This window comes from Lactuca serriola, chromosome 3 (genome assembly GCF_051521515.1).
Source record: "Lactuca serriola cultivar US96UC23 chromosome 3, Lser_US96UC23_V15, whole genome shotgun sequence".
Classification (NCBI taxonomy): domain Eukaryota; kingdom Viridiplantae; phylum Streptophyta; class Magnoliopsida; order Asterales; family Asteraceae; genus Lactuca; species Lactuca serriola.
The window spans coordinates 311,374,990-311,389,427 of NC_136410.1; the positions used below are offsets into that span (position 1 = coordinate 311,374,990).

General features: G+C 34.3%; 2 protein-coding genes and 1 non-coding gene across 3 annotated transcripts; all 3 read left to right on the forward strand.

Moving 5' to 3' along the window:
• Window positions 1-3,731: 3,731 nt before the first annotated feature.
• TRNAF-GAA (transfer RNA phenylalanine (anticodon GAA)) lies at window positions 3,732-3,804 on the forward strand. Its single transcript has one exon. It is a non-coding gene; the product is annotated as a tRNA-Phe (tRNA).
• A 75-nt stretch (window positions 3,805-3,879) lies between these two features.
• LOC145094180 (putative serine/threonine-protein kinase WNK10) lies at window positions 3,880-7,090 on the forward strand. The gene is made up of 7 exons (XM_079032475.1): window positions 3,880-4,781; window positions 4,961-4,998; window positions 5,094-5,321; window positions 5,416-5,636; window positions 5,711-5,868; window positions 5,954-6,257; window positions 6,347-7,090. Exons 1-7 carry the CDS (start codon window positions 4,470-4,472, stop codon window positions 6,910-6,912), a joined length of 1,827 nt encoding a protein of 608 aa, XP_078888601.1. The 5' UTR covers window positions 3,880-4,469; the 3' UTR covers window positions 6,913-7,090.
• A 934-nt stretch (window positions 7,091-8,024) lies between these two features.
• On the forward strand, window positions 8,025-8,841 carry LOC145094961 (protein yippee-like At4g27745). Its single transcript, XM_079032918.1, has 2 exons — window positions 8,025-8,303; window positions 8,422-8,841. The coding sequence occupies exons 1-2, from the start codon at window positions 8,211-8,213 to the stop codon at window positions 8,647-8,649; spliced, it is 321 nt and encodes a 106-aa protein (XP_078889044.1). The 5' UTR covers window positions 8,025-8,210; the 3' UTR covers window positions 8,650-8,841.
• The last annotated feature ends 5,597 nt before the right edge of the window (window positions 8,842-14,438 follow it).

Genomic DNA, 14,438 nt, shown 5'->3' on the forward strand with positions numbered 1-14,438 from the left:
AACATGCATCTAATATTTCAACAATCACAAACAAAAGGGATTAGAATACATACCTTTGTTGCTATATAGTAATAACAACTAAATCTTGAAGTTCCTTTGCTCTTGAGAACAAGTACCACAAATCTAGTACCTCGAATGTCTCACAAACACACAAGATTGAAATGATGAATATGAGAGAGAGGAGAGAATGTAACTAGCACTAGAAATCATCTCTTCTAGGGTTTCTCAAAGGGTTGGACGAATTCTTAAGTATAGGGGGTCTTTTTATACTTGAGGCCAACTAGGGTTTCAAGGTGGAAACCCTAATCCCTTATCTTAGGGCCTAAGCAAGCCCATGGACCTCCTTGCATTAGGCCTTGGACGATAACTCCTAGATCCTTCTAGGATTTTCGATCTAGCCCTAACAAGGGTAATCCAATGGCCCAAAGCCTCAACTATCAAATAATTACAAAACAACTCATGTACTTTTAATCAGTTCACTTAATCCCAAAATTAATTCCAAATTAATTTCTGTTTAAATAATAATTAATAATATGATTCCAAATCAATATATTATTCATATAATATATTAATAAATCATATTTATGCCCCAATTTATTATTCTTAATAATAAACTTTAGGGTTTATATATAAATTACGAAAATTAAGACATTAATTTTAAATTTTAAATAAACCAAATAACTAGATTTAATATTTATCTATTAATTAACTTTTAATTAATTAATTAAATCTTGTAATGATTATCTAATTAAATTAAACAATTAATTTAATCCTAATCAAAATCCCTCTAGATTTCGAAAATTAGGGAATACGATAATTTCCTTATTTTTCTCAGTTATCCAATAAGGCAACTATTATCCAAAACAAAGAAACCCTAAAAGGGACTAGCAAATTTCGAAATTTTAAGGTAGCAGGCTAGGGTTTCCAAAACCCTAACCCTAATTTCAATTAGGGTTCATGGAGGCTAGGGTTTTTCGAAAACCCTATGAACCAAAACCCTAAAATCGAAAATTTTGGCCTTTAGGGTTTAATGGCTATAAACCCTAATTTGCAATTCAACTATTATAGCTATTCAATTTAAACAAAACCAATCACTCTGATACCACTGTTGGGTTTTAGGTAAAACAAATAAATTAGAAAACAATTTCTAAGTTCACATGCAACCTACTTTGGATCTATATTTTAACTATTGAACATATAACTTTGAATTGCAAAACAAGAACCCTAAAGGAGAGAGGCTATTTTCAAAAATAACTAACTAGGGTTTAAGAGTTACATACCTTTCAATTGTTATAGTAAACAATTGATAATCCTCTTGAACTTGATCTTCTTGGAAGCCTAGCACCATAAATGTAATGCCTCTAATGGAATCACACCCAAGAACTAGCAAGAAGGAAACTTGAAGGAGAGAGGGTAGGGTATGCAAAAATCGGCCTAGGGTTTCTTCCAAGGTAGGAGTGGCCGAATTTAGGAGCTAGGAGACTCCTTATATAGCTGAGGGATCTAGGGTTTTGGGAAAACCCTAATACTCCTTTGCTTGGGGCCTAAGCTAATCCAAAGGCCTTATCCAAAGCCCCTTGGACGAAATCCTTAGGGTCTCCCCTATAGATTTCATCCACCTCCCTCCAAGGAGGTTCTGGAGCCTTCCACTTAACTATCTGATAATTGCAAACTAGTCCCTGCACTTTATAATTAATACTTTTAACCCCAAAATTAATTCTGATTAATTTCTGGCTAACTATTAATTAAACATAATGATTTCTAATTAATATATTAATATTAATAAATCATTTATATTAATTTATTAATCTTACAAATTAATATATCTCCTTTCATAATTTCCTTGTCCAGTTGCTAGGTTTGAGGGCAACCCAAAAGGACTGTGTTGCTATCAATTCAAGTACATACCAATTATAGTTATGGGCTTAGACACCTAATCCAACATCGTGAACCACTAACAAAATGCAGGGAACATGGAGGGGGGGGGGGGGGAACCGTGTGAATTGTTGCAGGAGGAGGCATTTGGTTAAATGATGGATTTCATTCGCAACAACATACAATCAATGTTTTAAAAACTGGTTTTTTTAGTTGAACCGGTATGGTGACCGGTTCCCGGTTCAACCGGTTCGACCGCCGGGTGAACCGAATTCTATATTTTTCATGTTTTTTTTATTTTCCTACACATACATATATAAATTATGAATTTGATTTTAAAAGTTCAAAAATTAAATATACATATAAAAATAATTTGTAGATAAATTCAAATACATTAAAATAACACATAACCATAAGTTTTAGTGTTTTACATCAATCCATATACGTCAAAATGAAAATAAAATATAATACCGAAACAAAAGAGAGTTTTAGATGAATACAAACACATCAAAAAAATTTATAAAATTTACCATATGTTTTTATTTAGAAAAAACTAAATAGATTTGAAAAAAAAATCACCAAAGTTTATTATGTAAATGGTTATTTTTCATGTGGTTTTATTAGGTTTAACCGATTCAACCGGTTTATTTTGACCGGTTCAACCGGGTTTTTCTAAAAACCGACCGGTTCAATCCGGTTCAGAAATAAATATAAAACCGGTGATAGTTGAAACACTCCCTCTTCCGGTTCCCGGTCCAACCGGTTCGACCGATCGGTTCAAACCGATTTTTAAAACATTGCATACAATACCCAAGTTATGGAGCACGGAGGCCATAACTTATGGCCTTCCCACCTTTGTCAATTACCTAGTGGTGCGAAGAAACATGGGAAGATAATAAAGAAAGAAAGAAGAAACATGGAAAAATGGGAAGATAATAAAAAACAGAAAACCAATTGTATACCAAAAGGTTCCAAAAAATAGGAAAGAAAAGAACTTTAAAATGAGATCATCAATATTTAGATATTTTCCAAAATAATAAGTTCAAGTTTGTGAGTTTTCAAGAAAGATCGTAACATTAAAATTTCAGAAATCGCATCATTAAGTGATCAAAGTCATATATTTTGAGTGGAAGGAAATTGTTGATGTTTTGATCAAAAGGGATACAAAGAATAATGAGTTTTTAGAAGGACTTACACTTTGAGATGGAACAATGTTGGACATCTCATAAAAAATAAAATAAAGAATAATGAGTTTTTAGAAGGACTTACACTTTGAGATGGAACAATGTTGGACATCTCATAAAAAATAAAATACCTAACATGAAAAACAAGGCGCTAATGAAATTTACTAATTACATGAAAATTCTAGTGTGGAATTTTTTTTATCAATTGCATACCGATATTAATAATGGGAAGAAAATGAATTATCTGATGATTCAGTGCCATAAATAAAATTATAATGGAATCCATCACCACCTAAACAAAAATTGGTGTTAATTCTCTATTCCGTTCAACAACATATGGAAATGTTATCATCCATCACCAACATCTTAGAAAATTTCTCCATCAGTTATAAACGACTATCAAAGTTGAAAAATACAATTTAAAATTTAACAATCCGGTTTGAAAAAACTAATTTACAACACAACTGAAATGATTAAATTCAAGCTCACCAACAATCACACATATACCACGTATTGGAATTCAAGTTGAGATGATGTGGTTATAACTCAAAGTCTCAAACTACCCGACCTGATTTACATTACCACCTCTCAATATCATAATCGAGAGAGTGATGATGAAACCGCAGAAGTATTGTTTAGTATAATATGTAGTTAGAAGAAAGCAACAACAAAGCGGGGATAGCTCAGTTGGGAGAGCGTCAGACTGAAGATCTGAAGGTCACGTGTTCGATCCACGTTCACCGCATTAAAATCTTTTGTTTTTTAGTTTAAGATTATACGCACTGACTTGCAATTTTATGTTTGTTTTCTGTTTCACATTCACATTAATTCTGTCCCATTCCACTTCCACTGACAGACAGCAATCAGCAATCTAAACCCGTACAGGCGTACAGGTGTTTGTGTGATGCGATTTTTCCGCCGCTCGCCTCCTCCCTCTTCCATTTTCTCCTTTCTCAAAAACTCTGAAATTATCCATTTTCCCTTTTTCTTCTCGTTTTGTTCCCTTTGAATTCCGTTACCAATAATTTTTTGATCTTCAACCTCCAGATTCCCCACTTTTCCTGTAGAAAGGGATAAAAAGAACTCCACTACCAAAATCTCCCTTTTTCCGAATCCATATATTATGACATGATGGTTTTTGATTTCTTCTAAGAACGCAGGGAATGCAAAACAAGGAGATTGATTGTAACGATGATGACAGAAGAACGACAGGAGGGAAAATGATGGTTTTAGATTGGTTTGAATAGATTGAAGGAAAATTGGAAATTCAAGAAAGAAAGAATCATCAGGAGGATTTAATTTTATTTTTTGTGGTGTGATGGCACATAATAAAAGTCCCTTGTTTATTATTGTTTCCCTGTTGTGGTGGTCGTCATCAAGGAAGCTTGCGAATGATGTTGTCCTTTTCGGATGTCGATCTCGATTCAATACGCGATCGGCATTCGATTATTCGTATTCAATTACTTCCGAAACCCACGTCCCCTTGTGATCTCTCTAATCTTATTGCGTTTTTCTTTTTCTTCTTCTTCCCAATCTTTTTATCTTTCTGCTACTGGGATGAGTAGTTCTGGTGGTGGGTTAAACCTAGGAGAGGGGTTACTTTTTCCTGGCAAAATTTGTTGTTGTAAAGATAATAATGGGTTGTTTGAAGCTGTTTGTAAGGAGTCTCCTGATTCAGAGGCTCATTATGTTGAAAAAGACCCCAGAGGTCGATACGTTCGGGTATTTCGTTTTATGTTAATTTGCTTACACATATATAATATCATCCATCCATTTATTATCATGCCTAATTACTTATTAATTAATTATGTTGTTTTCCTGCAATTCCGACTGAATTTAAGTGTTATATATATATTATCCATTCATTCATTCATGGTTTTTGTTTCGTGTTCCATTTACAGTACTCTGAAGTTCTGGGCAAAGGTGCATTCAAGACTGTGTATGGTTTCATAACGTTTAGTAGAAGAAGCTCTAGTTTTTGATTCCGTTTATAACATTTTGTTAATAAAGGATTTTGATTTTGATTTTTAATAGGTACAAGGGATTCGACCAGCTTGAAGGAATTGAAGTTGCCTGGAATCATATGAAGATTGATGCTGTGATGCAGTCACCACAAGACTTGGAAAAATTATATTCAGAAGTTCATCTTCTTAGATCATTAAAACACAATAACATCATCAAGTTCTTTGATTCATGGGTTGATCATAAGAAGAAAAATGTAAATATGATAACTGAGCTCTTCACATCCGGAAGCCTTAGACAGTAAGAAAGAAATAATCCATTCGATATCATATATATATATATATATATATATATATATATATATTTTACTCGACTCTTAATTTGTACTTATTAGATATCGGAAGAAACATAAAACAGTTGATTTGAAAGCGATCAAGAAGTGGGCAAGACAAATTCTAAATGGTCTTCACTACCTTCACAGTCAAAATCCACCTGTGATTCACAGGGATTTGAAATGTGACAACATATTTGTTAATGGGAACAATGGAGAAATCAAGATCGGTGATCTTGGATTGGCAACTGTCATGCAACAGCCAACTGCCAAGAGTGTTATTGGTATTAATATTTCTTAAAATAAAAACATGTTCTTCAAGTGTAGTATGAATTTAATGTTGTTTTTTTTTTACTAGGAACACCTGAATTCATGGCACCGGAGCTTTATGAAGAGGAATACAACGAACTTGTTGATATATATTCTTTTGGGATGTGTTTGTTGGAAATGGTGACATTTGAGTACCCTTATAGCGAATGCAAAAATCCAGCTCAAATCTATAAGAAAGTAACATCAGTAAGTTTTGGAAATGGTAAAATTATGAATGGAATGAAATAAGTTAAATGATTGTTTGTTTGTTTAAAAAAAAAAAAAACTACAGGGGATTAAACCAGGTTCTCTTAGCAAAGTGGGTGATTCTGAACTGAAGGGATTCATAGAAAAATGTCTGGTTCCAGCAACTGAAAGATCATCTGCTGGAAAGCTTCTTGAAGATCCTTTTCTGAAAGAGCCAACACCAACAGCAGCACCAAGATCATTGAATTTCATGGAGATTGATCAATTAAACACCAAAAATGGAGTTGCTGAATTCAAGAGGATTCATCAGCAAAACGAGTTCAGGTTGAAAGGGATAAAGAATGATGACAATTCGGTTTCTTTGACCTTGCGGATTGCTGACCCATGTGGTGAGAAGCTTTTTAATTTAAAAAAAAATAAAAAAAAGTTATAAGATAAAAAAAGAAAGGGATTGATTGATTGATTGATTGATTTGCAGGTGGGGTGAGGAACATACACTTTTTGTTTTACCTTGATAGTGACACTCCACAATCTGTCGCGATTGAGATGGTGGAACAGCTTGAATTAGCAGATCATGATGTGTGTTTTATTGCTGAGTTTATCGATTACTTGATCACAAAAGTCATACCTGGTTGGAAACCTAATTCAAGGGGGGATAAAGAAGATTCAGAAACATCGGATGCATCGATGGGTGAAAATGATGTTAGGATTTGTGAAATGGAGGTTAGGGATTTGTACTATGGTGGGTATGGATTAGAATGTGTAAAAAGGATTAATGAAGATTTTGCAGATGAGGTTGAGTCGATGAGCATGATAAACAACGCTTCATTTCTTTCTTTATCATGTAATGAAGATGAAGATGAAGATGAAGATGAAGATGAAGATGATGATGAGATGGAAGTACATAAAGATATTGAAGAGGATGATGTGGAATTGAGGCTAGGAATTGAAGCAATTGAAGCACAGTATCAACAGCTGAGTATAGAGCTCAAAAGATTGAGGGAGGAGGCAGTGGAAGCAACCAGAAAGAGATGGATTAAATGAACAAATTAATTAATTAATTAATGTGATCGTAAATTAATAGCATGTGTGTTTGTGTGTAGGTTTAGCTAGGGTGGTTTCTGGAAGTTCTGTTATAAAACCATAATGTTTGGGCTATGACCCAAGAATTTATTTCTTTCTCTTTTTATTTCAAATGCGTTCTAGATGTTTTGCTTCGTTACATCTTAATGGTAGTCTTGTTTCTTTTCGATAATGACGTTTTTATATAGGGATTATTAGTTTATCTTCTTAATTATATATCTAACAAAAAGAAGATGAAACGAATCAAATAAACTTGTGATAGTAGAGAGTTTCTAAACAAAAATTGTTTCATAATGAAATTGGATTCCTTTTGTGTTGTTAGGAACATCACATGACGTTAATTTTATATATTCACAAAATCATTGTAGACTATTATATATATATATAATTCCTAATGCACACCAATTATTCATAGTCAATTCTAATAAAAAAGATGGTGAATAGATTTGATACGTAATTATGTCAAGTCCATAGCATACTCTATAAGTGAATACTAACAACATCAAGAATACACAATACGTACAAAACTTTTAATATTTTTATTTTCTCTAATAATTATAACTAGGTGTGAGACCCATGTATTACATAGGTTATTAAAAAAAATATATATATATGAAATTTTAACAATTTTAAAAGGTTGAATTTGTAAGAATAATGAGAAAATTTTTGAATTATTAAAATTAATGAGACTTTAATGTATTGAATACATTATATATATACACCATTTTTAATAAATACCTTACATATATATTATCTTACATATTAAATGTGAAATTTTAATTTAATAAAATGAAAAATACAATAAAATGACAAGTAAAAAATAGAAAATTTAAAAATTCTACAAAATGTTATGTGTCCAAATGAATAAGAAGAGGACATATGACAAAAAAACCTTCATTTATTATAGTAGATTATATTATACTAGTTGTGAGACCCGTACATTTATTATAGTAGATTATATTATATTTGACGTTTTTAAGTTGACAGGAAAACCATTTTCCTGAAATAGCCTCTTGGTTTGCAATTTGGAATGGCGTTTTTCGTTTTCCATTTACCTTTTATTTAATTAATTAATGTCCTCTTTTTTTTTCTTTTTTTTTTTTTTCTTTTTTTTTTTCTTTTTTTTTTTAAAATTATGGTGAGATTCGTATGTCATATCAATTATCACCATCAAACCACTATTTTAATCGATAATTTCTTGAGTGATTCGGTCTTTATTCCTTCCTTTTACTCAACCTCCATCCCAAATTAAATCCAAAATGGCAGATACGGTCGCTCCTAGGCTGTACGCCTGCTACAACTGTCACTCCCATGTTGCCCTTCATGACGATATTGTCTCCAAAACTTTCCAGGTATTATACTTAGTATATATATTATGTATCTTCATAAATTGTTTTCATCATATATGCATGATGATTACATATCTGAGTTTAGTTTTGTTTGTATATAAAATATGGAGTATATATATAGGCAAGACATGGGAGAGCTTTTTTGTTTTCTCACGTGATGAACGTGGTGGTGGGTGAGAAAGAAGACCGACATCTGATTACTGGATTACATCGAGTGGCAGATGTGAGTTGCTCAGATTGTGGGGAGGTGTTAGGATGGATGTACGACAAAGCATATCAGGAATCTCAAAAGTATAAAGAAGGAAAAACGGTTTTAGAAAAGTTTAAGATCGTCAAACACAACTGGTAATTAATTGCATATATGTATCATTTTTATTGTTCCTTATTTGTGAATTGTGATTGATCATTTGTAGGTATTATTAAGTAAAGCACTCTTGTTAGGTTCTCTAGCTAGCTTCTTAAAATATGTATTTTGAAACTTGTTCGCTTTTCAAATGGATCGTTGAAAAAAGAAGTTTGATATAGAATCTTGTTTTGATCATCTGTTTGTGTTTGGTACAGATAAGGTTTGTTAGGATATCTAATTTAAGGTTTGTTCCGATATGTGTGTATTATCAATTAGTTTGTCAAAAATTACAGCTAGTTTAAACTTTAAATTATAATGAATATTATTGGTTCATTGGCTTTTTTTTTTTTTTTTTTTTTTTTTTAAATTAAAGAAATTTAATTTCTCAATATTTAATTTCTCAAAATGAAAATAAAAAGACGAACAAGTAAGTTTCTTGGAAGTTGGAACTACTTATGAAAGAGGACCATTACTAATCATCATAAAAAAAGAAAATAATTTTAATATGAAAATAAAGAACCTGGTATAAACGAAAGCGAAAAGAGATGAGTCGACGTGAGTGTTATAGTCGATAAAGTGGAATCCAACAAGTTTCCTACAACCAGAAGAATTTAATATTAAAGAAAACTTCTTGAAAATAAATTCACAAATTTACGGTTGAATGACCGTTTGATGGACACTTGAAATATTTAAAAGTATATGTTTTTTTTAAATATAACAATAATATTGTTTTTAAATTTAATATAATAATTTGTATACTAAGTTGATATACTATGACCGCCCGTGTTTCTAGGCTAAATATTAATTTAATGGTGTAATAGTTAGGGTCAGCACTTATAACCACTTTTTAATAATAAATAGAAATTATTTGAATATTATGTGCCTTATATTTAATTATAAGATATAATAAGTTAAAAATAAAAATAAGCGTCAAAAATAAAATAATAGATAGGTCTAATATCTATGAAGAAAGTTGTAGTGGTCGGGACAAGGATTCCGGAGATATAAAGAACGCCGAAATCCGAGTTATAACGAAGAAGATATGACATGTCGAAGTTTCGCGTCAAAACCGGCACGACACTTGGAAACGTAAAAAGTTAGTTTATGATAAACTACTTTATGTGTCACACCGCCGAACCGGACGACGGAAACGTCCGAGGGCTCTTGTGACTCAAATTGAATACCATCACAATGAATATACATGAATCATAACACAAATCATCACCATGCATTGGAATATTACAACTGATATTGTTTACATTCAATACATTGTTTTAAACATTACAATTCCATAACATGAACTGTCTGATAGATAATTTAAGCAAAACACCATGACATTTCCTGATACTTATTCTTCGGCTTACCTGTTACCTGAGAATACAAGTTATTTTGGAAAAACGTCAACATATGGAATATTGGTGAGTGCATAAGTAATGTTATGGAAAAATGATTTTTTTTGTGAAGTTTGAAAAACCCAGAAAATCCGATATTTTCTGAAAAGAGTATTTGTTTATAAAAAGTGTGAAGATCCGTAAATATGCTTGTCGATTTTGAAAACATGTATAATTGTTGAACTTTGTATACATCACATAGGTGAAAATGTTGAACTTTCCGGGAAAACAATACGCAAATTACATGACTTGTTTATTGTTATACCGATACGACGAATGTTTTTGATTACCCAGGTGACATTGGATTAATTAAGGTTTGTGAGTTGTTACAATCACACATTAATGAAAATGACTAGTTTATAACTACAGGTTACGAACGATCCTTAAGGCGTCGTCCGTACTACTCACATAATCCAACCACCCTGACTTCTCTTGATTAACGCCACGAATCTGTTTACTTGAATTCTCATAAGCCGGTCAACCGAGGAGAAAGGAGGGTACGAAGCCCCCTTTATTTCCATAAGTTATTCAAGGCTATCGGGAATGCGAAAGGCACTTGGCCCAACTCGCATTTGACTTCTCGACCTCACTAGCAGTACTAATGGACCATTAGGGCCCAATAGCACAATAGAGTTATTGAAAGTCCTGTTACATGGAATTGGGTCATAGGAGGCCCGTTAACATGTAAGCGCGTTCCCTTCGGGCCCAAAGATCATGTTATTGGGCTAGCAAGGCCCAACAAGCACGATTTGAAACTTTCAAGCCCAAAGTTTGTATGTTGACTCATCATAGTTGACGCGTGTTTAACGAATTACTTGGGTTATTGATTTTTGTTTTGTTATTGATTCGAGACTGAATCAATTCGTTTTGTAACGATATTTGTTGTTGAGAGTGTATTTGTTTTTCTGTTTCGTCGGTAGTCGTGGATCTTGTATTTTGTCTTAATGAATTAATTTGTTTAAAAGTAAGATTTTTACCTTTTCACAACCTTTCTTTTATAAAAATAACACTTTTAGTCCTTTATATAAAAGAATTTCATTTTTAGTCCTTAAAACATTTTTTTGACACTTTTGTATCATAAACTTGTTGAAAAGACATTTTTAACCCAAAAATTATTTTATAAACAGCTTTAGCCCTTCCAGAATGATGTTTTCTCGGTTAAAACCCCCAGTTTCGCAACTTTTACAGTTTTGGCCCAAAATAGAAAATTCTTACATTTTTGATCCTTTTTGAATTTGAAAAGCATTTTTGGCCTTTGAAATAGTTTTAATACACTTCAAATCCCCTGTTTTACAGAAAATTGCATTTTCAGCCCCTCAAACTTATAAATCTCGCATTTTGAGGCTTATTGGGCCGAAAAGCCCAAATCTAGCCCATTAGGTTCAAAATTTACACTTTAAGTACCTTAAAAATGTTGTTGTTCAGAAAAATTATTATAGAAACTGTTTGGAACCTTTTGACCCTCCAGAAACTATAAATTTGTCGGTTTGTACCCTAAGTTTTGTATTTTGACATTTTAAGCCCAAAGATGGGTTTAATGTTAGATTATGTTCATCATGACCTTATAAGCCATTTTTCTTGACTTGATTAGTGTATAATAACTTAAGTTATGTTTATTTCTTTTCTCATGCCTTAGATCTCGGTTTTTACACACTTTTTGATAACATATTCATCACAAAACACATGATATCACACACATACATGCATCAAATCTCACATAGCATACATTTACACATAGATCTACACATTTACTTGTATTCTCCCCCATAAAACTCATAAAAACCGAAAAGGAAGGGGTATGAAACTCACCTTGGGTGTGGTTTCGGTTTTGGAAGGAAAAGATGAAGAAGAATTCGATCCTAGCAACTTTTCTTGGAGGGTCTCGAACTTAGTGTGCTCTTGGATGATGATTTTGTGGAATGATTTCCTTGAAGACTCCCGAGATCTCGAAAATTTTGGAGAGAAATGAAGAGAGTTTCTTGAGAGAATTTTAAGTGAAGTGTGTGTGTGTTTGTTTGGGTTCGGCCGATAGGGAGAGAGGGAGAAGAAGAGAGAGTGAGCTTGCATGGAAAGATGAGAAGTGCATGGATGTTTGAAGTGTAATGCCTAGATATCCCTCATACAAAAATGATGTGGCATGCAAGAAGTCAACTCTTCCCTTTCTTTTGGGCTTGGGTAGAGATTTGGAGAGAAAAAGGAAGGAATTTGGGCCCTTAAATGCCTAAGTCCAAATCATAGCTAGTTTAGATAACTATTGGCCCAAAATAATCAAGTAATGATTTTTATGGCCCATTAGGGCTAATAAGGTTAGTTATGGTCCAATGAGGTTCATTTAAATATTTTATTTCATTCTAGGCCCAATATGGTCCAAAATATTAAAATAAATAAAAGTGGGTCCAATTAGAGCCCATTCAAGAGTTCTAAGCCCATGATATTCCAGTTGGAAGCTTATTGGTCCATTGGGCCCAATAAGGAAATCCTAGTCCAAAATGGACTTAAACAAGGATTTCTAGGGTTCCTAATTATTTGTTGACTATTTGCAGTGCATGTATGATGTGTTTGATTGAGATTTGGTTGTTAATGAATAAGCATCTTACATGCTTTCCCATTGTTGGTTTACATTTGTTATCATTGTTAAATGTTTACAAGGCTTCAAATTCATAGCTGTGACATCATCCCCCCCGTTAGAGGGAATTTCGTCCCGAAATTCTTTTGAAAGCTAGATTTGAGAATGCTAGAATAGATGAGGGTACTTTTGCTTCATTTGGTCTTCGCGTTCCCACGTGAATTCTGGCCCACGCTTTGCGTTCCACCGTACTTTCACGATCGGGATGCGACTTTGCTTAGTACGCTTCACCTCCCTGTCCATGATTTCGACTGGTTCTTCAATGAACAGGAGATTCTCATTGATTTCAATTTCTTCAAGGGGAATGACGAGAGTTTCATCGGATAGGCACCTCTTTAGATTGGAAACAAGGAACATGGGGTGTACACTGCTGAGCTCCGTGGGTAGTTGCAGTCTGTACGCCACTGGACCAATTCGGGCAAGAATCTCGAAAGGTCCAACGTATCGTGGGTTCAGTTTTCCCTGTTTTCCAAAATGAATGTGTAACAGCCCGGATTTCTAGGTATCTTTTATTCATATATTTTTGGTGCTTTGTGAGGGGACTCGGCGAGTCGGAGCTCAAACTCGCCAAGTAGGATCGTGGTTCTGGACGCGGGTTCGCGCCTGGACTCGGCGAGTCCGCGCTGTTTAATGAAACCCTAATTTCCCGGTCCTAAGCCCTATTTAAAGGACCTTATGGCCCTTCATTGCGGCTACCTTGACCTTGAGAGCACCAAAACAGCTGAGAGTTCTTGTGAGTGAGATAAGAGGCCATTATTCACCAATTTTGTGTGTGTTTGCAAGAAAGGAAGGGGAAAGTCAAGCTAGAAGAGTTGGGGAGCTTGGATCTACTTCCATTTCGTCAGAGGAAGCTTCTTGAGGTATCATTCAGAGCTTATTCTCGTGTTTTTGTTGATATGATCAAATCTAGGGTTTCTTCATGCCTTGTTTGCCTTGTATTTGGAGTGTGAGAGGTCCCATGGGGATATGGTACCTAGATCTGGACCTTAGTAGGTCCAGAGAGTCCCAAATGCCATGCTTTATGTCCTTCCTTTTGGGTTGGAGACTTAGGTTGCCATTTTAGAGGTCATTTCTTCAAAAGAAGCCTTGTAGGCGTTGCATGGTAGCCAAGACTGTGACTTTACGTGATGAATGTGCTTAGGAGGGCCAGAGCTATGAGTGGATGGAGCGGATCTGACCTCAGAAGCGAGATTGAGTTGATGCATGGCATGGACTCGGCGAATCCGAAGAACAGACTCGGCGAGTAGCATGAAGATTGTCCTTGACCACTCATCGAGTGGTCTTGCCGAGTTAAGGGTTGACTCAGTGAGTCAGGGAGAGTTAGAGAGGGTTGACAGGTGGACTGAGTCGAGCTGGAACTCGCTGAGTTGTTCTTGAGACTCGGCGAGTTGAGTCGTGGTGGCCCCGCGATTCATGCCAGGTGAGACTCATCGAGTTGGGGTGTACTCGACGTGTCAGGAGAGGATCCTAGAGAGTCAGTGAACACGTATAGACTCGTCGAGTCGCCCTAGTGCACTCGCCGAGTCCGGTCAAAGTTGACCGTTGACTGTTGACCAGAGTTGACTTGATATTGATAGTCAACCTTAGTGGTAAAAGTGTTAATTAGAGATATATGATGTTATAGGAGGATTATAGCTCGGAGGATCGAGCACGAGTGATTTCCAGGATTCGCGAGTTATCGAGATATACAAGGTGAGTCTTCTCACTATACTTTACCTTGAGTAGGTAATCAGAGTTATGTGACAGAGTATTTGTATGCTATATGTATGTTATGT

Excerpts from the sequence above, each read along its gene's own strand:
- LOC145094961 (XM_079032918.1), top strand. The coding sequence starts at position 8,211 with ATGGCAGATACGGTCGCTCCTAGGCTGTACGCCTGCTACAACTGTCAC. Across the intron at positions 8,304-8,421 it reads TTGTCTCCAAAACTTTCCAG|GCAAGACATGGGAGAGCTTT; the intron begins GTATTATACTTA and ends GTATATATATAG.
- LOC145094180 (XM_079032475.1), top strand. The coding sequence starts at position 4,470 with ATGTCGATCTCGATTCAATACGCGATCGGCATTCGATTATTCGTATTC. Across the intron at positions 5,322-5,415 it reads ACATCCGGAAGCCTTAGACA|ATATCGGAAGAAACATAAAA; the intron begins GTAAGAAAGAAA and ends TGTACTTATTAG. Across the intron at positions 5,869-5,953 it reads TCTATAAGAAAGTAACATCA|GGGATTAAACCAGGTTCTCT; the intron begins GTAAGTTTTGGA and ends AAAAAACTACAG.